The following is a 26,202-nucleotide window of genomic DNA, read 5'->3' on the forward strand; positions in this document are numbered from 1 at the left end:
AGATGACCAGAAATTGCAACGGACGACTTAGAAATTTGACTTTTTCTTATCTTTAACATTGAGTGGACTACTAACTTTGTGCCTCTGGGCTAGTAGCTTTTAATCCCTGACTTGTAAACCATAGTGATATTTTTCCACACACACATTTGTGTGAGTGTGTATATATATATATATATATATATATATATATATATATATATATATATATATATATATATATATATATATATATATATACAGCCCAATAGCCTTTGAACTAAGTTGAATATATACATATTTAAAGATTTAAAGAAGGAATATATTTCCAGCATTGAAATTCAGATATTACAATCTATATTTCTTTAAAGTTATTTAATAAAAAGAACATTTAAATACATTTAATCCACTGTGTTAACAATATTATAATTTTCATTCTGCATACCAGTATTTGTTCTTAAACCTTTTAACACATTTAGTAATTTTACAACTTGCATGATTTTTTATTACCTTTTCATAGGGTGAGGATCATTATCCATGGTGTGACTTGAAAAACAGGCCTCGTATTACATGTAACGCTAGTGTAAACTAACAGATCTGATCACCTTTTGTTTATTTGTTTATATAACTAATACATTTTCTGTATATAAGGAGTTTACAATGCATTTTCTTGCTGTTTCTCAAACTAAATACTTTTCTGTATGTCACTGTATTTCAGAACAATTGTGAATAATCTGTAAATAAAAAATAAACTTCTAAAGAATTATTAGACTTTTGATTGTGAAATGCTTGTAAAATTGAGAAACTTAAAGGGACAGAAAGTAAACAACGTTCAAGATTTAGACAGAACTATCCAATCTACTTGTATTTTCTAATTTGCTTCATTCTCTTGGTATCCTTTGTAGAGAAGCATACTTAGGTTTAGGAGTATCATTTCACTACTGGGAGCTAGCTGCTGATTGGCTTCATCTATATGCCTCTTGCCATTGGCTCCTTAAGTTTTCTTTTTGTCCTTGGCAAACGCTAGCTTCCAGTAGTGCATTTCTTCCAAAGATGATTAATCAAATTTGATAAAAAAAATACATTAGAAAGTTGTTTAAAATTGTTATGAAGAAAAAAAAAAGTTTGGGGTTCGTGCCCTTTAATATTTTAGTTAGTAAATGAAATATTTTGCATTTACTTAAATCTAAAAGAGCAAAAACACTTTTCTTTCTTAAAGATAACAAATTTGCATAACTTGATATTGTGTTATAAATAAGAATTCAACCAACAAAAAGTCAAATGTATAGAGTAGTGCACAAGAACATTTTATAAGTTGGTTTTTTTTTAGAGAAGGATATTTATTTAAAAAAAATATTTGCAAACATGGCATAAGTTGTTAGAGAAAAAGTACTTTCCAGTAAAGCATTGCGCAAATTATAGACCATTGCACATTTCAGTACAAGAAAAGCCAGGAATTTAAAAGATAATGCAGCATGGTAATCAAATGCTCACTTCTGCACAGAGGATAAAATATTACTTGTAGACCTTCTTTATAAGATCACATATATATATTTGTATATACTTTTAATCTATTATTTTCTTTAAACAAAGCTTTAATTGGCGTCACCTGTGTATTCTCGCTCCAATTTTCATGCTTCAGTATTCAAAGTCTGGTAAAGGTAAACATATTAAAAGCCCCTAAAATAATATACTGATGGAAGATGCTGTAAATCTGTCTTCCTTATACCTAGATATATTTTAACAACTCAAACAGGGTGTAAGGAAACCTATTTGCAGCAAATGGTTCATGGATGGAGCAAAATGGAGAGATTCACAGAAGCAGCCATTTTTAACATGACCCGCAGTGCTTTTATCTAAAAAGTGCAAAGTCTTAGCTAGTAAAAGAAAAGGCAGAATTTAAGCATCTCTCTTTGAGAACATACTTCTCTCTCCTTGAGTGCACCACTTAACACCAACATACGGACGAGACAAACTTAAAAATTAAAAATACATTTACAAGACACTGTTGCAGTTCATCCTGTCTGACATTTTACTCTGCATTTTTAGAGACCGTGTTGGTCGGCAAACGTTTTTGTTGTTTCAAACAAAAATTTCTCATCTACATTTCATTCCTTGTTTTCTTGTTACATATACTTATATGTAAAGCTTGATGATCAGACTTAAAAAAAACATGAGCAACACTAAATCAGAAAAAAAGGTGCAAAAACAATTTTAAAAAATCTACAACAAACTAAAAATGATGAAAATAAAAATATGGAAGCATAAGCCGTTTTGTGTTCTGCTGCATAGCTGAAATCTATTCAAACCTTTCAGGTTCTGTAGAGACAAGCAATGAAATAGTTTTACAAGACATTGCTGGTCTCTCAGAACATGGGTTAAAGCAAGTCCTGTACAAAGAGTTGATAATACAAATTATGTTGCTTTGTCGTTTTTGTCTTCAGGTCTTTTACTCTTTTTATGATGCAATAAAAAAACAAAAACACACCAAGTTTGTGAGTTTGAAGAAAAAAAAAAAGCCACATGAGAAGGGATTGGTAACTTATAAGCAGCTCATCCTGGCATCTTTAAGGGCAGCAGTGGTGGTGGCCCCATCTATAAGATAAACAGCAGTGCTGGACTTTGAGTGGCTGAAGGTCTCGCCAATTCCATTGTTGTTAACCTCATAGTCCTGCCGTTCTGTTGGAATGGCCCAAGTAGAGGGACGCCAGCGTTTGAGGGAGTATGGTGTCTTAACTCGTTTCTTTATTTTTTCTCCTGAACGACTGTCTGATAATGTATCATCTAGACAGAATGAAAAATCAAGTTTAATACCTTAAATAAAAACACACACACACTGCAAATAGTGCTAATATATTAAAAACAAGCTAAATGGAAGGTTATAATTCAATGCAACCAAACCTTTAAAAGCATTCAAATTTTTTTAAGCATGTAGTGCCAACGTTTATGATTCAGCTAGAACATACAGTTTAACATTCCAATTTACTCCTGTTATAAAATGTTGCATTCTTTTTTTGATATACACCCTTTTGGAGGCACCAGATCCTACTGAGCGTGTGGACAAGTTAACAGGGTATATGTATACTAGTCTGTGATTGGCCAATGTCAAATGATGCAGGGGGCCGGCAAAGAGGGAAAAAAATAAATGTGTCCGAAAAGAAAAAATCTACTGCTTATTTGGAATTCACAGTGCTATTACATTGTCTTTTCATTAGACACTTTTTCATTATGCAATTCTACTGTATTTAGTGGTCCTTTAAAACTACAACTGCATGGTTTTTCATAATTAAAATACATTTTATTTTACTTTTATTTAACAAACACTATAAACAAAAAACCTTAAAATGGTTATATAGAATAATCACCATATATATTATATTTTCTCTCATGCCCATGTTGAAACAAACTTGTCACGTTGAGGGTTCTTGCTATATTTTAAGAACGGTATAAAGAGAGAAAAAGGTGCAGGGAATAGTACTTATAGGGAGAGTAAAGTCATGATTCAGATAGGACATGCACTTTTAAACCACTTTCCAGTTTACTTTTATCATTAAATTTGCTTTGTACTCTTGGTATTCTTTGTTGAAGGCTAAACCTAGGGCTCATAGGCTGACTTCTAAGACCTTGAAGGCTGCCTCTTATCTCAGTACATTTTATTAACTTTTCACAGTGAATTGGCTGAAATGCAAGTTTGTAAAAAACACTGAGATAAGGAGGCAGTCTGCAGAAGCTTAGATACAAGGTAATCACAGAGGTAAAAAGTATATTAATATAACTGTGATGGTTGTGCAAAACAGTATTTTTTTGTGTCTCAGTACTTCTTTCTGGATAAGAAAATTTATGCTTACTTGATATATTTGTTTCTTTTTAGACATGAGTCCATGGATTTCATCCTTACTTGTGGGATATTCACCTCCTGGTCAGCAGGAGGAGGCAAAGAGCACCACAGCTGAGCTGTATATATAGCTCCTCCCTTCCCTCCCACTCCAGTCATTCGACCGAAGTTAGGAAGAGAAAAGAAAAAGCCAAGGTGCCTGAAGTTTACAAAAATAAATAACCTGTCTCATAGAACAGGGCGGGCCGTGGACTCATCGTGTCTAAAAAGAAACTAATTTATTAGGTAAGCATAAATTTTCTTTTCTTTTTAAAGACATGATGAGTCCACGGATTTCATCCTTACTTGTGGGATACAATACCAAAGCTAGAGTACACGGATGATAAGGGATGGATAAGACAGGTAACCTAAACGAAAGGCACCACAGCTTGAAAAACCTCTCTCCCAAAAAACAACCTCAGCCGAGGCAAAAGTATCGAATTTGTAAAAGTGTGAAAAGAGGACCTGCAGCCTTGCAAATCTGTTCCACAGAAATATGATTTATGAATGCCCATGAGAAAGCAACAGTCCTAGTGGAATGAGTCGTAACTTTTTCAGGAGGCTGCTGTCCAGCAGTCTCCTATGTAAAACGGATGATACTCTTCAGCCAAAAAGAAAGATAGCCGTAGCTTTCTGACCCTTACGTTTCCCAAAGAAAACGACAAACAAAGAAGAAGACTGACGAAAGTCCTTAGTTGCTTGTAAATAAAATTTCAAAGCACGGACCACGTCCGAATTGTGTAAAAGACATTCCCTTTAAAAAGAAGGAGTAGGACACAAGGAAAGAACAACAATCTCTTGAAAAATGTTCCTGCTTGAGACAACCTTTGGAAGGAACCCTAGGTTAGTACGTAAAACTACCTTATCTGAATGAAAAATAAGGTAAGGAGAATTGAAATGTAATGCCGAAAGTCCAGACACTCCTTGAGCTGAAGAAAAGGCAACAAGAAATAAAACTTTCCAAGATAACAACTTAAAATCTAAGGAATGCATAGGCTCAAACGGAACCCCTTGAAGAACTTTGAGAACGAAATTCAGACTCCATGGAGGAGTAATTGGTTTAAACACAGGCCTGATACTAACCAAACCTGACAAAAAATTGAACGTCTGGGACAACCGCTACACTTTGAGTAATAAAATAGACCCTTTAGGGAACTTGCCGATAAACCCTTCTCCAATCCTCCTTGGAGAAAGGACAAAATTCTGGAAATAATAACTCTACTCCATGAGTAGCCTTTGGATTCACACCAATAAAGATATGTACACCATATCTTATGATAAATATTTCAAGTCACAGGGTTACGAGCCTGGATCATGGTCTCAATGACCGAATCAGAACCCCCCCCTGCTTGGAAAACACTAAGTGTTCAATCTCCAAGCAGTCATCTTCAGAGAAACTAGATTTGGGTGAAGGAAGGTCCCTTGAATGAGAAAGTCCGTCCTCAACGGAAGTTTCCAAGGTGGCAGATGACGTGTCCACCAGATCTGCATACCAAATCCTGCGAGACCACGCAGGAGCAATGAGGATCACTGATGCCCTCTCCTATTTGATTCAAGCAATGACTCAAGAAATAAGCGCAACGGATGAAATAGGTATGCAAGATCGAAGGACCAAGGAACTGTCAGAGCATCTGTTAGTTCAGCCTGGGGAACCCTGGACCTCGATCCGTATCTCGGGAGCTTGGCATTCTGACGCGATGCCCAAAGATCTAATTCCGGCTGACCCCACTTGCGGATCAGGCTGACAAACGCTTCTGGATGGAGTTCCCACTCCCCCGGATGAAAAATCCATCTTCTCCGGAAATACGCCTCCCAGTTGTCCACCCCTGTGATGTGGATCGCCGACAGGCAGCAAGAGTGGGTCTCCGCCCACTAAAGTATTTTGGATACCTCTATCACCGCTAAGGAACTCCTCGTTCCTCCCTGATGATTGATGTAAACCACTGACATTATATTGTCCGACTGGAACCTGATCGCTCTCATCTCCAGGATGCTGATAGGAAAAAAAAATCAGACTCCGATTGAGTTCAGACCCCCCAAGCCCTTAAGAAGCCCCAGACTGCTCCCCATCCTACAAGACTGGCGTCTGTTGTCACAATCACCCAAGATGGGCTGTGAAAGCAGGACCCTGGGAGAAAAAAATCCAGAGACAACCACCATTGAAGAGATCCTTGTCTCCTGCTCCAGTAGTAGCTGAGAAGAAAAAAACGTATAATCTCTGTTCCATAGCCCAAGCATGCTTAACTGCAGAGGTCTGAGGTGAAAAACGAACCAACGGGATAATCTCCATAGTCGCCACCATCAGCTCGATTACCTCCATGCACTGAGCCACTGATGGCAGAGAAGTGGACTGAAGGCCTAGACAAGAATCTATAATAACTGATTTCCTGACTTAGAAAAATCATCATAGATATAGAGCCTATTATGGTTCCAAAAAAATTACCCTTGTGCTTGGGACTAAGGAACTCCTTTCCCAAATTTACCTTCCACTTATGAAAACGCAGGAAGGTTATGAAATCTTGGTTGCTGGAAGAATGGTGCCTGGACTAGAATGTCGTCCAGATAGGGCGCTACTGTAATGCCCCGTAACCAAAACACCGCCAACAGCAATTCCTATACCTTTGTGAAAATTCTGGTAGTTGTGGCAAAACCGAAAGGAAGAACCATGATCTGAAAAAGTATGTCCAGTGAGATGAGTCTTGTGAATGGACACATGAAAGTACTATGAGAAATTTATTTAGACTCTTCAGATCTAAAATAGGTCTGAAGGTACCCTCTTATAGAGGACCACAAACAGATTGGAATAAAAAACCCAGACCCTGTTCCTGTAGTGGAATTGAAACCATCACTCCCAAGTCTGAGAGGCCTCCTACGCATTTCAAGAATGCCTCTCTTTTTGCCTCTCTTTGGTCTGCAGATAATCTTGAAAGCAGAAACCTGCCTCTGGGGGAAAAACCTTTTCAACTCTGTTGTCATCAGAGATCATTTCCAACAAACCAGGTCCAAACAAGGACTTACCCTTGTAAGGAATTGCTAAACGCTTAGACTTAGAGGACACATCTGCAGACCAAGGTTTAAACCATAAGGCTCTGCGAGCTAGAGAAACCTGAAATCTTTGCTCCCAAATAGATAACTGGAAGGGAAGCAACCGTAATAATGGAATAGTTAATTAAAAGCTTTTATCCAATCCTGGATTACATCCCGGGAAGTTCCGTCCTGATAACATCAGACAACGTATCAAACCAATATACCACAGCGCAAGTGACGGTAGCAATGCACACAGATGGTTGTCATTGTAAGTCCTGGTTTACATAAATCTTCTCGAGTAAACCCTCTATAGAATTCTTTGAAGGCCCAACTATCCTCTATGGGAATAGTAGTGCTCTTAGCTAAAGTGGAAACTGTTCCTTTCACCTTGTGAACTGTTTGCTAAGCCTCCTTAATAGATTCGCCTTAACTCAAAAGCTCGGTGAGGAACCGAAAAACCATCAGTCAAGGAAGGAACCTCTAAATATTTGTTGAATGATATTGTATCGGGTACTTGTAAAGCGCGACTAAACAACCCTAAGGGACTCAAGGCGATGCTCACTTTATCGACCTCGGGAGGATGAAAGGCTGAGTGGACCTCACTGGGGATTGAACCTGCAACCCTTGGGTTGCTACAAGGCTCAGCCACAGTGCCTTAGCAAGCTGAGCTATCTGTTCGGCATAAGAGTCGCTTTCAACCAAATTAGCTAAATCTCCTTAAGTAACAGACGGAGGTGCTCTAGCTTAAACCTGAAAGAAACTACTACAGTATCAGCAAGAGGAATTATACTGTCAGAAACTGAAATCTTATTCTCAGAGACTACCAAAGTATCCTTTTCCTCAGTCTAGGAGGGGACTTCTGAGATAACAACAACAACCGTGACAGAAGCCTCGCTCACTGAATGTTAAATTTTCCTCTTACGCTCTCCCTGCAACATGGGAAAAGCCAACAAACGCACACGAGATCGCCTAGTACAAGAGGGAAGCGATGTTTTGCAAGATAACTCCCGAAAGAGTTGTGGAGGAAAAGCAGGGCACTGGATGAATGGACGCTAAGTTTTTTAGGACACTTGCGGCATGTATTGAACATTGTCAGAATGCTTCTTGTCACATTCAAGACAATGTTGGCTCTGAAAATGTAAAATCCTCCAAGAACGTGAGGAACATATATATATATATATATATATATATATATATATATATATATATTTTTTTTTTACATTAGCATCAAAGGCATAATGCACATGTAACCTCTTTGTTTGCATTGAACTTAATAATGCTTACTGTGTCTTTACATTCCTAAATGTGCTATACATTTATTCCATTAAATATAGAGCCAACAAATAGGACATAGGGCCTTTTGGACCAAAAGACATCATAAGTTGATTAACTTAAAATTAGATGGTACTGTGCCCTTAAATGATTAACTCAAATAGGGCGGTACTGTCTCTTTAAATGTTTAGAAATACCTTACATTTATACCATTAACAGTAGATATGTAAACATAGATGGTGTAGGGCCTCTTACATCACAAGTTTTAACTAAAAATCGGGTAGTACTGTGCTTTAAATATTAAAATACAGTGCTGTATTGTAACATACAAGCAGAAAAAGGAAATTTATGCTTACCTGATAAATTTATTTCTTTTACGATAAGACGAGTCCACGGATTTCATCCTTACTTATGGGATATCGCCTCCTGGTCAGCAGGAGGAGGCAAAGAGCTCCACAGCAGATCTTCATAAATAGCTTCTCCCTTCCTCCCCAACCGAGTCATTCGACCAAAGAAATGAAGAGAAAGGAAAAGTTAAGGAGCAGAGGTGAAGTTTAACAAAACTATAAACCTGTCTTAGAAATGACAGGGAGGGGATGGACTCGTCATATCATAAAAGAAATAAATTTATCAGGTAAGCATAATTTTCCTTTTCTTTTACAAGATATGACGAGTCCACGGATTTCATCCTTACTTATGGGATACAATACCAAAGCTATAGGATACGGATGAAAGGGAGGGACAAGACAGGAACCTAAACGGAAGGCAACACTGCTTGAAGAACCTTTCTTCCAAAAACAGCCTCGGACGAGGCAAAAGTATCAAATTTGGAAAATTTGGAAAACGTGCGAAGAGACGACAAAGTTACAGCCTTGCAAATCTGTTCAACAGAAGCATCATTTTTAAATGCCCATGAGAAAGCCACAGCCCTAGTGGAATGAGCCGTAATTCGTTCTGGAGGCTGCTGCCCAGCAGTCTCATATGCAACACGGATGATACTCTTCAGCCAAAAACAAAGAGGTAGCCGTAGCTTTCTGACCCCTACGTTTCCCAGAAAAAACAACAAACAATAAATATGTTTGGCAAAAATCCTTAGTCGCCTGCAAGTAGAACTTCAAGGCACGGACTACGTCCAAATTATGTAACAGATGATCCTTCTTAGTAGAAGGGTTAGGACACAAGGAAGGAACAACAATTTCCTGATTAATATTTTTGTTAGAAACAACCTTAGGAAGAAAACCAGGTTTGGTATGCAACACAACCTTATCGGAATGAAATATAAGATGAGAATCACATTGTAACGCAGAAAGCTCAGAAACTCTGCGAGCAGAAGAAATAGCAACCAAAAATAAAACCTTCCAAGACAATAACTTGATATCTATGGAATGCATAGGTTCAAACGGAACCTCTTGAAGAATATTAAGAACTAAATTCAAACTCCAAGGAGGACCAATTGGTCTAAACACATGCCTGATTCTAGTCAGAGCCTGACAAAAAGATTAAACGTCTGGAACATCTGCCAGACGCTTGTGTAACAAATCAGACAAAGCAGAAATCTGTCCCTTTAAAGAACTTGCTGACAACCCTTTCTCCAATCCTTCCTGGAGAAAAGATAAAATCCTAGGAATTTTAACCCTACTCCGTGAGTAGCCCTTGGATTTAAACCAATAAAGATATTTACGCCATCTCTTATGGTAAATTTTTCTAGTAATAGGCTTGCGTACCTGAATCAAGGTATCAATGACCGAATCAGAGAACCCTCGCTTAGATAAAATCAAGCATTCAATCTCCAAGCAGTCAGCTGCAGAGAAATTAGATTCGGACGATGGAAGGGTCCCTGAATGAGAAGGTCCTGCCTCAATGGAAGCTTCCACGGCGGCATAGATGACATGTCCACCAGATCGGCATACCAAGTCCTGCGAGGCCACGCAGGAGCGATTAGAATCACCGAGGCCCTCTCCTGTTTGACTCGAGCAATCACCCGAGGAAGGAGAGCAAACCGAGGAAACACATAAGCTAGGTTGAATGACCAAGGCACTGCCAAGGCATCTATCAGTTCGGCCTGAGGATCCATGGACCTAGATCCGTATCTCGGGAGCTTGGCATTCTGACGAGACGCCATAAGATCCAGCTCCGGCCTGCCCCATCTGAGAATCAGGCTGGCAAAGACCTCTGGGTGAAGTTCCCATTCGCCTGGATGAAACGTCTGTCTGCTCAAAAAATCCGCCTCCCAGTTGTCCACTCCTGGGATGTAAATTGATGACAAATAACAAGAGTGAGTTTCCGCCCACTGAATTATCTTGGATACTTCTGTCATCGCCAAGGAACTCCTTGTTCCTCCCTGATGATTGATGTAAGCCACAGTCGTGATGTTGTCCGACTGGAATCTGATGAATTTGGCCGAGGCCAACTGAGGCCAAGCCTGAAGCACATTGAATATTGCTCTCAACTCCAGAATATTGATTGAAAGTAGAGACTCTGACCGAGTCCACACACCCTGAGCCTTCAGGGAGTTCCAAACTGCACCCCTTCCTAGCAGGCTGGCGTCCGTTGTCACTATCACCCATGAGGGTATCCGGAAGCATGTCCCTCGGGACAGATGATCCGACGACAACCACCAAAGAAGAGAGACCCTTGTCTCCTGATCGAGATCTATTTGAGGAGACATTCCATTGTCTGAGCATGTTCAGTTGAAGAGGTATGAGATGAAAGCGAGCAAACGGAATGATGTCCATTGCTGCCACCATCAATCCAATTGTTTCCATGCACTGAGCCACTGACGGCTGAGGATTGGACTGAAGGGTTCGGCATGTATCCAAAATCTTCAACTTTCTGACTTCCGTCAAATATTTTCATGGATAGAGAGTCGATTATAGTTCCCAGGAAAGGAACCCTTGTCTGTGGAATTAGAGAACTTTTTTCTATATTCACCTTCCACCTATGAGTCCTTAGAAAAGACAGAACAATGTCGGTATGAGACTTTGTCAGCTGATAAGACTATGCCTGGATCAGAATATCGTCCAGATAAGGCGCCACTGCAATGCCCCGCGGCCTGAGAACCGCTAGCAGAGACCATAGAACCTTTGTGAAGATTCTGGGTGCTGTGGCCAGACCGAAAGGAAGGGCCACAAACTAAAAGTGTTTGTCCAGAAAGGCAAAACTCAGGAACTTGTGATCTCTGTGGATAGGAATATGAAGGTATGCATCCTTTAAATCCACGGTAGTCATATATTGACCCTCCTGGATCAATGGAAGAATTGTCTGAATAGTCTCCATCTTGAAGGATGGGACTCTGAGAAACTTGTCCCTCTATTGGAACAGGACAAATTACTCCCATGGAGTAGAGGTCTTTTACAGAACGTATGAACGCCTCTCTTTTGATCTGGTCTACAGACAATCGTGAAAGTAGAAACCTTCCGCTGGGAGAGCAGCTGGTTTCTTGGGTTGTTTACCCTTGTTCCAAGACTGGTTGGGTCTCCAAGTGGGCTTGGCCTGTGAATAATTCTCCTGTTTAGTGGAAGAAGAAGAGGGGACTCCTTTGAAATTTCAAAAGGAACGAAAATTACTCTGTCTACCCTTTTGCTTGGATGTTTTATCTTGAGGGAGGAGGTGCCCCTTACCTCCCGTAATGTCAGAAATGATCTCCTTCAAGTCAAGCCGGAAACAGGGTCTTTCCCTTGTAAGGAATAGCTAAAAGCTAAGACTTCGAGGAGACATCCACAGACCAAAATTTTAACCAAAAGGCTCTCTGAGCCAAGATGTAAAATCCTGAATTCTTAGCCGCCAACTTGGTGATCTGAAAGGAGGCATCCGTAATAAAAGAATTAGCCAGCTTAAGGGCCTTAATTCTATCCTGTGTTTCCTCTAAAGAAGTCTCAGTCCTAAGAGACTCTTCTAGAGCGTCAAACCAAAAAGCAGCCGCAGTTGTCACAATGCAGGCCGTTGCTTGCAATAGAAACCCCTGGTGGACATATAGTGTTTTGAGAAGACCCTCTAACTTCTTATCCATGGGGTCTTTGAAAGCACAACTGTCCTCGATAGCGATAGTTGTACGCTTAGCCAGGGTAAAGATAGCTCCCTCCACCTTAGGGATCGTCTGCCAAGAGTCCCGCACGGTGTCAGCTATAGGGTACATTTTCTTACATATAGGGGAAGGAGAGAACGGGATACCCGGGCTTTCCCATTCCCTAGCAATAATTTCCGGAATTCTCTTAGGAACCGGAAAAACGTCAGAATATGAAGGGACCTCCAAATATCTGTCCATCTTACTCAATTTCTCTGGAGGAACCACAATAGAGTCACAGTCGTCCAGAGTCATCAAAACCTACCGTAATAAAAGCCGAAGGTGTTCAAGTTTAAATCTGAAAGACATTACTTCCGAATCTGTCTGAGTTAAAGCACTCCCTGAGTCAGACAGTTCCCCCTCAGAAAGGGCTTCCCTACCCCCCAATTGAGAGCCCCGGGAAGGTACATCGGAGATAGCCATCAGAGCATTAGAAGTCGCAGGAACCTCATGGGCCTCTGTCCTACTGCGTTTACCTTGAAAAACTGGCAACTTAGATAAAACCTCTGAAAGAGTGGATGACATAACTGCAGCCATATCTTGCAGAGTAAATGAAGCAGACGCAATCGGCGTTGCTTGAGCGGGCGTTAAAGGCTGTGATGCTTGGGGAGAAATTTGCGGCATACCCTGAATTTCCTCAGGCTGAAAACTTTCCTTAGAAATATCTTTATTAAAAAAAATATTTTCTTTACACTGTAAAGCTCTCTCAAGACATGAGGGACAAAGTGTGACAGGGGGTTCCACAATGGCATCTAAACACATAGGACATGTGCTTTGTTCAATGTCCTCTTTGATATACAGAAAAACACAATAGCAAACTTGGACGTTTTCTGATAAAAAATTGCTAAACAAAATTAATGTACTGTGTCCTTAATAGACCCTCTGTATTAACGTTCTCGTATATGGTAAATAGACAGATAGGCTTTCTTTTTAATATCTACTCTCCTGTGTCGAAGTTGTAAGAGAAAATAACCCACTGGAGACTCGTTTAGACTTTTGTCTCAGAAAAAAACAAACACAGTCACCCTGCCACAGCTCCGCTGCGGCTCCTACCTGCCTCCACGCTTCAACACTAATCACTCTCGCCCGGTGCACCTAAGATCGCTTGCAATTGCGACAAGCGGACTTAGGAGCCCTGAGGAAAACACTGCCAGTCAGAACCCAGTATAGGAGTAACTGCGCGAAAGCGCGCCAACACCAAGCCCCACCCATCGTGGGCGAAAACATAACACCCGGTGAAACACAAACTAGTACCGCCATTTACCGGAGCCTAATGAAAAGAATACAAAATCCTTCTTTTCCCACTGCTGCCATACCCCAGCGTCAGCCATCTCTATAAGGTTCATAAATAAAATAGAGATTTGCCCAATATAAACTGTATGTTACCATAAAATCCCAGCGTTTCTAGCCCATATTTTTTAAGTAGCAAAGCTAGCATGTCTGGAAAAAAGAGACAATATGTCAGTTCTCATCCTTAGTGACCTTAGTGAGAAGCTGCATACTGACATAGGGAAGCCTGTAAGCCCATAGCCCCTGATAAAAAAAAGGCAGAGTACAGTCAGTTCTGAGATGTGCTGCAGAGCCCCAGAAATAAAAGATTACACTTACCTCCATGCTGAGAAACAGCATGAAAACTCACAGTGTCAAGAGGTCCACTTCCTCCTGAGGTCCTGTGAAGACAGAAGGGTCTTAGTTAAACTTCTCTAAGACCATCATAGAAGAGCAGCACAAATATGGGAGGTACAGTGAGGCTAAAACCTCCCCAGTTCCCATAACCATAAGGTTATAATCTCCAGAAGCTGCTCTTATAGTAAAATAGTACACTTTGGCACCATTTGAAACTAAAACTCTTGATTGAAGAATCTACATAACACCTCACTTTACCTCTTCCTATCACTAACGCAGGCAAAGAGAATGACTGGGTTGGGGAGGAAGGGAGGAGCTATTTATGCAGTTCTTCTGTGGAGCTCTTTGCCTTCTCCTGCTGACCAGGAGGCGATATCCCATAAGTAAGGATGAAATCCATGGACTCGTCATATCTTGTAAAAGAAAAAACGCAACTGTTGTCCCTTTTTGTCAGCTAACGTAAGGTTGACTAACAAACAGCAGGCAACGCACCACTCAAAACTAAACTTAGCATGCATAAGAAAGCCTCCCTGCGGAATGACCGCAGCAGAGGAGACCCCTTCGCTCAACGTTTACCGGGACTGTACAAAGAAGGCGCGCAAACTTCCTTTAGTGTGACGTAGCGTAGCTCCGCCCATCGTGGGCGTATCAAGTTGGAACTCCCAGACGGCTAATTAGTAAAAATGGAGCCGTAATACACACCATAGCTCCGCCCATCGTGGGCGTATCAAGCTGGAACTCACGGGCGGCTAATTAGTAAAAATGGAGCCGTCGGAACAGTAACCCACACCATAGCCATGTAAAAACATACCTCCCGAAAGGCTAGAAAGTAAAATACAGCTGTCGGGAGTGGGGAGTTACGCTACATGAGTAACACCTAACTGGTATAAAAAGGCCAATCCAAATTGGGTAAATAAAATAAGACCTGCACTCTATAACTTATAATCATGGCGAAATACCCATAAAAAATTCAAGCCACTTCTCCACATCCTCCAGTGCCTGCAACCACTGCCCAATAAATTATCCACACTCCCAGGGATAATGTCATAAAGTGTCCCTGAAAATAATAAAGTGCCAATCTTTCTGTTGTCTTCCAATAAAAGTTAGCACTTACCTCAGAAATCTGCTCGGCAGTAAGGCAGCTCACGCGGCTTGCAAGGTTTCTATATCTTCTCCCTCACATTGGCCTTTGGTAAACAAAAAGTACTGAGTCTATTTTTTTACCCCTCAGACTTTCACAAATAGGGCAGCATATAATCTATGGGAGGCGCAGTGAGAATTATGTCCCACAAGTTCCCATTGCTCTAAAGCCACCAAAAGCTCTACTGTAGAGACTGATATGGACTATGGCTACATCTTAGAACAAAGCAGCACACTCTGGCACTACTTTAAAAATAATAAACACTTGATTGAAGAATCTAATCTAACACCTCATTTTACCTCTTCCTATCACTAACATAGGCAAAGAGAATGACTGGAGTGGGAGGGAAGGGAGAAGCAGTGGCGTCACTAGGGTTGGTGTCACCCGGTGCGGTAAGTTATGGTGTCACCCCCCCCCCCCCCCGAAAGCAGACACACAAAAAAACACAGGCACACACACATACAAATACTCAGACACACTTAAAAACACACTCAGATGCACACACAAACACTCGAAAACACACTCAGACACACACACAAAAACAGAATTTATGCTTACCTGATAAATTACTTTCTCCAACAGTGTGTCCGGTCCACGGCGTCATCCATTACTTGTGGGAAATATTCTCTTCGCCAACAGGAAATGGCAAAGAGCACAGCAAAAGCAGCCCATATAGCCCTTCCTCAGGCTCCGCCTCCCAGTCATTCGACCGACGGTTAGGAGAAAAAAAGGAGAAACTATAGGGTGCCGTGGTGACTGTAGTGTATAGAGAAAGAAATTTTTCAAACCTGATTAAAAAACCAGGGCGGGCCGTGGACCAGACACACCGTTGGAGAAAGTAATTTATCAGGTAAGCATAAATTCTGTTTTCTCCAACATTGGTGTGTCCGGTCCACGGCGTCATCCATTACTTGTGGGAACCAATACCAAAGCTCTAGGACACGGATGAAGGGAGGGAGCAAATCAGGTTACCTAAACAGAAGGCACCACGGCTTGCAAAACCTTTCTCCCAAAAATAGCCTCCGAAGAAGCATAAGTATCAAATTTGTAGAATTTGGCAAAAGTGTGCAAGGAAGACCAAGTCGCTGCCTTACATATCTGATCAACAGAAGCCTCGTTCTTGAAGGCCCATGTGGAAGCCACAGCCCTAGTAGAGTGAGCTGTGATTCTTTCAGGAGGCTGCCGTCTGGCAGTCTCATAAGCCAATCGGATAATGCTTTTCAGCCAGAAAGAGAGGTAGCAGTAGCTTTTTGTCCTCTCCTCTTACCAGAGTAAACGACAAACAAAGATGAGGTTTGTCTAAAATCCTTTGTTGCTTCTAAATAGAACTTTAAAGCACGGACTACATCTAAATTGTGTAACAAACGTTCCTTCTTTGAAACTGGTTTCGGACACAGAGAAGGAACAAGTATTTCCTGGTTAATATTCTTGTTGGAAACAACTTTTGGAAGAAAACCAGGCTTGGTACGCAAACGACCTTATCTGAATGGAACACCAGATAGGGTGGATCACACTGCAAAGCAGATAATTCAGAAACTCTTCTAGCAGAAGAAATAGCAACCAAAAACAGAACTTTCCAAGATAATAACTTGATATCTATGGAATGTAAGGGTTCAAACGGAACCCCTTGAAGAACTGAAAGAACTAAATTTAGACTCCAAGGAGGAGTCATGGGTCTGTAAACAGGCTTGATTCTGACCAAAGCCTGTACAAAAGCTTGTACATCTGGCACAGCTGCCAGGCGTTGGTGTAACAAAACAGATAAGGCAGAAATCTGTCCTTTTAGAGAACTCGCTGACAACCCTTTATCCAAACCCTCTTGGAGAAAGGAAAGAATCTTAGGAATTCTAATCTTACTCCAGGAGAATCCCTTGGATTCACACCAACAGATATATTTTTTCCATATTTTATGGTAAATCTTCTAGTCACAGGTTTTCTGGCTTGGACCAGAGTATCTATCACTGAATTTGAAAACCCACGCTTGGATAAAATCAAGCGTTCAATTTCCAAGCAGTCAGCTGCAGAGAAACTAGATTTGGATGTTCGAATGGACCTTGTACTAGAAGATCCTGTCTCAAAGGTAGCTTCCATGGTGGAGCCAATGACATATTCACCAGGTCTGCATACCAAGTCCTGCGTGGCCACGCAGGAGCTATCAGAATCACCGAGGCCTTCTCCTGTTTGATCCTGGCTACGAGCCTGGGAAGGAGAGGAAACGGTGGAAACACATAAGCTAGGTTGAACGACCAAGGCGCCACTAATGCATCCACTAGAGTCGCCTTGGGATCCCTGGATCTGGACCCGTAGCAAGGAACCTTGAAGTTCTGACGAGACACCATCAGATCCATGTCTGGAATGCCCCATAATTGTCTGACGACTCAGATAATCCGCCTCCCAGTTGTCTACTCCTGGGATGTGAATTGCAGATAGATGGCAGGAGTGATCCTCCGCCCATTTGATGATCTTGGATACCTCTCTCATCGCCAAGGAACTCTTTGTTCCTCCCTGATGGTTGATGTAAGCTACAGTCGTCATGTTGTCTGACTGGAATCTTATGAATCCGGCCTTTGCTAGTTGAGGCCAAGCTCGGAGAGCATTGAATATCGCTCTCAGTTCCAGGATGTTTATCGGGAGAAGAGACTCTTCCCGAGACCATAGACCCTGAGCTTTCAGGGAATCCCAGACCGCGCCCCAGCCTAATAGACTGGCGTCGGTCGTGACAATGACCCACTCTGGTCTGCGGAAACTCATTCCCTGAGACAGGTGATCCTGAGTCAACCACCAACAGAGTGAGTCTCTGGTTATCTGACCCCAATTTTCAAGCTTTTAACCCCTTAAATGAGGAAAACCGGAGCCGTTTAATCAATCAGCAATTTTAACCCCACTACAGTCCCAGCCACAGCGTTTGCTGCGACTTCACCTGTCCCTGGGGGTTATACGATACCAAATGAAGCCTTCCAGGAACGTTTTCAATGATCACCAGACCCTTTCACATGCAGCTGCATGCACTGCATCCAAAAGAAACTGCGCAATTATGGCGCGAAAATGAGGCTCTGTCTACTATAGTGAAAGGCCCTTCCTGACTGGGAAGGTGTCTAAATGACTGCCTGGCGCCTAAAAACGTTCCCAAACACTAAAAGTTTAGAAAATCACTTCAAACTGTATAAAATACTTAAATAAAGCAATCGATTTAGCCCACAAGAGTGTCAACCAGTGTATAGCCCATAATAAGCCTTCACTCTATTAAGAGTCTAAGAAAATGGCTTACCAATCCCCAAGAGGGAAAATGACAGTCTTACTGCTGCTAAAATCATACTCCTCTTTTAAACAGAACTCTTCATCCCTTTCTGTTTTAGAGTAAATAGTACAAACTGGCACTATTTTAAAATAACAAACTCTTGATAGCAGAATAAAAAACTACAACTAAACACCACATACTCTTAACCATCTCCGTGGAGATGCTACTTGTTCAGAGCGGCAAAGAGAATGACTGGGGGGCGGAGCCTGAGGAGGGGCTATATGGGCAGCTTTTGCTGTGCTCTTTGCCATTTCCTGTTGGGGAAGAGAATATTTCCCACAAGTAATGGATGACGCCGTGGACCGGACACACCAATGTTGGAGAAAACACACACACAAAAACAATGAGACACACACACACAAAAACAATGAGACACACACACACACACAAAAACCCAGACACACACACAAAAACCCAGACACACACACATACAAAATATGTAAACTGTACTGCATTAATTATAAAGCTCATGCCTAGAGCTGCTCCCTGGCTCAGCAGAGCATCAAATGAAACATAAACAGAGCACTCTAAAATAAACCACTGAAGAAAAGGTTTAGGCGTGCAAACTATACAAATTCTGCTCTCTGACTCCAAGTCTGTCAGTGCACAGCCCTGGGCAGCGTGCCTACCGCTTCTTATGGCCAATCAACTCTGCACTCTGTCCACCCCCGCCCGCCCTCCCCTCCTACCTCTTTAGTGTACCGTAACCGTACCAGTCTGGTGGGCATCATACGTGGCTCCTTCATTTTAGAGACAGTGTCAGACAGTCATGCGGTCAAGTGCCAGGCACCCCCCTCATGATTTCCCAGTTCCCGTTTAGAGAGACAGCACAGCAGTGAGTGACTCCACTGCTCCACACGTCACTGAGCAGTGGACACAGATAGGCAGGCAGGTTTAGGCTAGCAGTCCCCAGTCCCACTAATGTTCACAAATGCCGGCCCCTCTAATAAAAAAAAATCTATGCATCTCTACATGTATTTCTTTGAATTTCAATAAAAAAAAATATTATTTTTTTTTGGTGTCACCCCCTGGAGGGTGTCACCCAGGTGCGGCCAGCACCCCCCCCGTACCCCCTAGTGACGCCACTGTGGAGGAGCTATATATATACAGCTCTGCTGTGGTGCTCTTTACCTCCTCCTGCTGACCAGGAGGTGAATATCCCACAAGTATGGATGAAATCTGAGGACTCATCGTGTCTTTAAAAAGAAATATAAGCAATAGAGCAATAATTTTTTATTTTGCTCTATATAGGTTTCTCTGCTGTAAAATAATTTTGTCTTGCTATGCTTGTGGGGCATGATACTGTCTACCTATAGACCTGTTCTCTCTCAGCCAAAAACATTTTTTCCATATGAATGAGCTGTACATAAATACACACTTCATCTTTGATTCAAAATCAGTTTAAACTGATATCTACAAAAGAAGTGCAGAATTTACCTACTATTGTTTAGGTTAATTTAGAATGCATAGAAATATTTAAATCGCACTAACATTTTGATGGTCATACTTTACAAGCTTAATCACTAGTTATATGAGCCTACTTACAAATGCATCAAAAAGTAAAATGGATGTAGACAGAATTTAATCACAGTAAACTTACACTGTATGCTGCAGTTATCCATAATAGTGGAGGATGACAAATCCAGAGAGTTTGGCCTTTGTGCCCTCCTTGCCGGATGCTGCCTGGTCTCTACAGGAGCGGTTTGTGCCGCTACATCTGGGAGCACACACTGACTGCTGTTGTTGTTATTGTTGGAATTCACACGACTGCTCTCTGCAGGGTGCTCCCTCCTATCCACTAGTCTATCTAAAACAGACTCATCCTGTCCAGCTTGTTGCTCCCGCCTGAGCAGAGGTTCATTCTCATCTGGGCTGGAATTTATGTTCAGGCGGCTGTCATCTCCTCTAAATTGGTTCTGTAGCATCTCCTGTGCTCTTAAGGCCATTGAGTTAGTGCTAGATGCAGAGTTGGTATGCTGGCTTGTGGGGCCTTGAGAATTCACATAGCCTGTCCTGCCCCCTACCCCAGCAGTACTTACAGTTACTACATGTGGTTCTGCAGCACTTACTGTGTTCATTTTGGCAACACCTGTTTCAACATGCTTTAAATTAGATTTGTGCTTGCTACCAAATTTTAGCCGGGACTCCTTGCTTGAGTTTTTTGTATTCAGTGGGAGGCTGGTTGGTCTCTTGGGAAGGTTCTGTTGCTTTGGAAGAGGATACAGTTGGGTAGAGATAGCATCTGGGTTTCCAGCTTGACTGAAATCGGTTTGTCCTGTGGACTCCACTGCTAGTTTTATCAGTGGATAGAAAAGATTGGAGCTGGTACTGCTCAGTGGGTCAGGTCCACTAAACTGCTTTAGGGAATGTTCCATTAAGTTCTCATCTGAGCTCTCTTTTAAGTTCTTATCCACCTCTTTTGGATCCAGCTTATTAGTCTCAAGGTCTTCCTCTGTCAGTTGCAAATAAACAGGTGTTGGCCCCATGGGTTGAACACTGTGCATAGCATCATCTGAGTACTGGATCTCTGATATTGTGGTCATACCAGTGCTTGGTGTGAGTCCTGTAGTGTTTGTGGTATTTGTTGACAAGCTTGTGACACTGGTCTCTGGGCTAGGTAAGCGTGCCTGAGCCTGCTGCCTCTCATAATTTATGGAGTTGCGATTCTTCTCGCTGGTGGTGTTGGGCGTACTAGACATGGAAGTCTCAGATGAGATGTTCTTCACAATGATGTCTGTATTATGCACAGAATCCTCAATGTAAGAGGATGAGGAGTAATCTGGATATGGTCTAATCTTTGGAACTCGTCGGCTCTGAGATAAATTACTTAAAGGACAAGAAAACAGAGAAAGAAATTACTTACATTGCATTGAACAACCAAGCAAAAAACATGTAAAATATCATAAATTTAACAATCAGGGGTAAACTCTTATTAGTCATAAGCGAAAGAGCTTGTAGTCCACAAAAAGCTAAATATAGCAAAAAGCCTAATTTATTACTCAATCGCTGAAATCTCTTGCAAGGCCAGTGCTAGTGGAAATTTCCATACATATATACTGTGTATAGGTGCTAGGTTACATTCACTAAGATGACATTTGACAAAGGCACAGGTTATGATAATCCTGCCTAAAATGTTATACTTCCTACAAACTCTCCCAGTCCCCATCCCAGATCATCTCCTATTCTCCCTACAGAAACAAATCAACTGTTTCATTTGGTCACACAAAAGACCCCGCATTGCCACCTCTACTCTATATCGCCCAAGGGAATTAGGAGGGATAGGAGCCCCAAATCTAATGAGATACAGACAGGCAGCCTTCCTTACACGAGTCGTCGACTGGTGCAAACACAGCTCGAACAAAGAATGGATTCGATTAGAACAAACACTTTCGGACACACATTATCTATGCGGGAACTGCTGGATCCCCAAAACCCAACGGACACTACTTAGCACAACCCCCAGATTAGTACATGAAACTCTTAAGCAATGGGACAAAATACTCCTGAAACACCCCAAAATCTCCACTCTATGCTCTCCCCTGACACCAATTAGCAAAAATACGCCATTCTCGTCCAAAATAAGTACAGAGGCCGTAACTCAGCCCACTCCTTCTATTCAAAGCTCAATCCCACACCACCTTTTATATAAAGATAAAGGGATCCAACCACAACAGGTAATATGCAATACCCTGGGCACATACTTCCAAAACTGGTACACCTATATACAATTGAAACACTATTTAACTACACACCCCTTCAAATCCCAGCTACAAAGGCCCCTTTCTCAATTTGAGGCAATATGCTACCACCCCCACCCACAAAAAGGAATATTATCAATAACATACAGAATACTATCACAAGCAGCTCACCTGACACCCCCAACATATGTAGCTAGGTGGGAGTCAGATTTTGAAACCACCCTAGACCCATCTGAGTGGGCAATCATATATCAACAAATGACAAAAGCCTCCTCATCCATCTCGACACTAGAGATGAATCTCAAACTATTGAGCCGATGGTACTACACTCCTGTTAGATTGCACCACTTATTTCCCGGCACAACAACCACATGCTGGAGGGAATGCGGGGAAATAGCAACTTTTGCACATATATGGTGGACATGCCCGAAAGCAACCTCTTTTTGGAGCTCTCTCAAACCAGAAATTGAAAAAGCTCTGGGCATCTCTCTCCCATTCACACCTTGGGTCTTTCTCTTCAACAAATTTCCTAAAATCCCCTGCAAATTAAAACAGGCACTCCTCACTGTCATGATAAACTCTGCAAAAAGGCTTATCCACTCAATTGGAAAAAAATAGACCTACCACCTCTGGCCGTATGGAAAGCCAAAGTCACCCACTACCTCCAACTAGAGAAATATCACTATATCTGTACCAAACGAACAGAAGAATTCCAAAATATAACCTTCTTATGGGAAGAATACCTACACTGCCTATAGTAACATACCCTCCCCCACTCCACCTTATCCCTCCTACACACTTCAAGAAACTAGACCACACAACGAGAACCACACCCCAGATACTCGTAACCTCACTCCACGTAATAAACAGGTACAGTAGGGTCAGCTCACAAAAGAAATGAAGGCGCTAGCGTCACCCCACTTTTAGCCACCTCCTACTTCCAGGCATTGACAGATTGGTGCTCCAGACCTAATTCATATAGAATCACTGATTTCGAGTTATAAAGGCATGTAAATAATTATTGCAAAGGTAAACGTATAATTGTAACAAAGCTCCATTTTTATCTCTTTCTGTAACAAAAAATGTTGATCTAAATGCTCTTCTTCTGTTTTATCTATGTATACCTTGGAAAATTCTCAATAAAGCATTTAAAAAATTCAAAAAAATAAATAAAAAATAAAAATAAAATATAATGTCTTAAAATGACAGGGAGGGCCGTGGACTCGTCGTATCATATTAGAAATCAATTTATCAGGTAAGCATAAATTTCCTTTTCTTCTACAAGATACGACGAGTCCACGGATTTCATTATTACTTGTGGGATACAATACCAAAGCTACAGGACACGGATGAAAGGGAGGGACAAGACAGAGACCTAAATGGAAGGCACCACTGCTTGAGGAACTTTTCTCCCAAAAACAGCCTCAGAAGAAGCAAAAGTATCAAATTTGGAAAAAGTATCAAGGGACGACCAAGTCGCAGCCTTAAAAATCTGTTAAACAGATGCATCGTTTTTAAAGGCCCATGTTGAAGCCACAGCCCTAGTAGAATGAGCCGTAATTCTTTCAGGAGGCTGCTGTTCAGCAGTCTCATATGCCAGGCGGATGATACTCCTCAGCCAAAAAGAAAGAGGTAGCCGTAGCTTTCTGACACCTACGCTTTCCAGAACAATCAATCAATAATGATTGACGGAAATCCTTAGTTGCCTGTAAGTAAAACTTCAAGGCACGGACCAAGACCAAGGCACGGATAAGATAAGGCGAATCACACTGTAATGCAGAAAGCTCAGAAACTCTTCGAGCAGAAGAAATAGCAACTAAAAATAGAACTTTCCAAGATAACAATATAATATCTATGGAATGCATGGGTTCAAACGGAACCCCTTGAAGAACTCTAAGAACTAAATTCAAACTCCAAGGAGGAGTAATTGGTCTAAATACAGGCTTAATTCTAGATAGAGCCTGACAAAAAGACTGAACATCTGGCATATCTGCCAAACGTTTGTGAAGCAAAATCGACAAAGAAGAAATTTGTCCATTTAAGGAACTAGCTGATAACCCTTTCTCCAATCCTTGGAGAAAAGACAGAATCCTGGTAATCCTGACTTTACTCCATGAGTAACCCTTGGATTCACACCAATAAAGATATTTACGCCATATCTTATGATAGATTTTTCTAGTGACAGGCTTTCGAGCCTGTATCAAAGTATCGATGATCAAATCAGAGAATCATCGCTTAGATAAAATCAAGCATTCAATCTCCAAGCTGTCAGCTGCAGAGAATGTAGATTTGGATGAAGGAAAGGACCTTGAAGGAGCAGGTCCTGTCTCAAAGGAACTTTCCACGATGGCAGAGAGGACATGTCCACTAGATCCACATACAAAGTTCTGCGTGGCCACGCAGGCGCTATCAGGATTACTGAAGCTCTCTCCTGTTTGATCCGAGCAATCACGCGTGGAAGGAGAGGAAATGGTGGAAACACATAAGCTAGGCTGAACGACCAAGGAACTGCCAAGGCATCTATCAGTTCGGCCTGAGGATCCCTCGACCTGGATCCGTAACGTGGAAGCTTGGCATTCTGATGAGATGCCATCAGGTCTAATTCCGGTCTGCCCCATTGATGAGTCAATGAAGCAAACACCTCCGGGTGGAGTTCCCACTCCCCCTGTTGAAAAGACGACTTAGAAAATCCGCTTCCCAGTTTTCTACTCCTGGGATGTAGATCGCTGATAGATAGCAAGAGTGGGCCTCCGCACATAGGATTATCTTTGATACTTCTATCATCGCTAAGGAACTCCTTGTTCCCCCCTGATGATTGATATACGCCACAGTCGTGATATTGTCCGACTGGAATCTGATGAATTTGGCCGAAGCCAACTGAGGCTACGCCTGAAGCGCATTGAATATTGCTCTCAGTTCCAAAATATTGATGGGAAGTAGAGACTCCACCTGAGTCCAAACACCCTGAGCCTTCAGGGAATTCTAGACTGCACACCAGCCCAGAAGGCTGGCGTCCGTTGTCACTATCACCCACGAGGGTCTGCGGTAAGAAGTCCCCTGGGACAGATGATCCGGCGACAACCACCAAAGAATAGAGTCTCTGGTCTCTTGGTCCATATTTATCTGAGGAGATAAATTTGCATAGTCCCCATTCCACTGTCCGAGCATGCACAGCTGCAGTGGTCTGAGATGAAAGTGAGCAAACGGAATGATGTCCATTGCCGCTACCATTAACCCAATTACCTCCATATACTGAGCCACTGATGGCCGAGGAATGGACTGAAGTGCTCGGCAAGTATTTAGAATCTTTGATTTTCTGACCTCCGTCAGAAATATTTTCATGTCTACCGAGTCTATCAGAGTTCCCAAGAAAGGTACCCTTGTCTGTGGAACTAGTGAACTCTTTTCTATATTCATCTTCCAACCGTGAGTTCTCAGGAAAGACAGGACTATGTCCGTGTGAGATTTTGTCAGATAAGTTGACGCCTGGATCAAAATGTCGTCCAGATAAGGCGCCACTGCTATGCCTCGCGGTCTGAGAAATGCCAGAAGGGACCCTAGAACCTTTGTGAAGATTCTGGGTGCTGTGGCCAACCCGAAGGGAAGAGCCACAAACTGATAAGGTTTGTCCAGGAAGGCAAACCTTAGAAACTGATGATAATCCTTGTGGATAGGAATATGAAGATATGCATCCTTCAAGTCCACGGTAGTCATATATTGACCCTCCTGGATCATTGGTAAGATTGTTTGTATAGTCTCCATCTTGAATAATGGAACTCTGAGAAATTTGTTTAGACACTTGACATCTAAAATGGGTCTGAAAGTTCCCTCTTTTTTGTGAACCACGAAAAGATTTGAGTAAAACCCCTGCCCCTGTTCCAGTTTTGGAACAGGACAAATTACTCCCATGGTAGAGAGGTCTTTTATATAGCGTAAGAACGCCTCTCTTTTTATCTGGTCTACAGATAATCGTGAAAAATGAAATCTCCCTCTTGGAAGAAAATCCTTGAATTCCAGTTGATACCCGTGGGTCACTATTTCCAGTGCCCAAGGGTCCTGAACATCTCTTGCCCAAGCCTGAGCAAAGAAAGAAAGCCTGCCCCCTACTAGATCCGGTCCCGGATCGGGGGCCGCCCCTTCATGCTGTCTTTGTAGCAGCAGCGGGCTTCTTGGATTGTTTACCTTTATTCCAAGCCTGGTTGGGTCTCCAGACTGACTTGGATTGAG

The 26,202-nt window shown here is 41.9% G+C and overlaps 1 protein-coding gene across 1 annotated transcript in view; it reads right to left on the reverse strand.

Moving 5' to 3' along the window:
* Positions 1-336: 336 nt before the first annotated feature.
* Positions 337-26,202, reverse strand: part of BMPR2 (bone morphogenetic protein receptor type 2) — a 498,659-nt gene continuing 472,793 nt past the window's right edge. The window contains exons 12-13 of the mRNA XM_053698685.1: positions 19,878-21,103; positions 337-2,760 (exon numbers count right to left, since the gene is read on the reverse strand). Of these exons, the coding sequence (XP_053554660.1) occupies positions 2,519-2,760; positions 19,878-21,103 (1,468 nt within the window). The 3' untranslated portion in view covers positions 337-2,518. The remainder of the gene's footprint in view (positions 2,761-19,877; positions 21,104-26,202) is intronic.

Source organism: Bombina bombina, chromosome 1 (genome assembly GCF_027579735.1).
Source record: "Bombina bombina isolate aBomBom1 chromosome 1, aBomBom1.pri, whole genome shotgun sequence".
In the NCBI taxonomy this organism is placed as follows: Eukaryota; Metazoa; Chordata; class Amphibia; order Anura; family Bombinatoridae; genus Bombina; species Bombina bombina.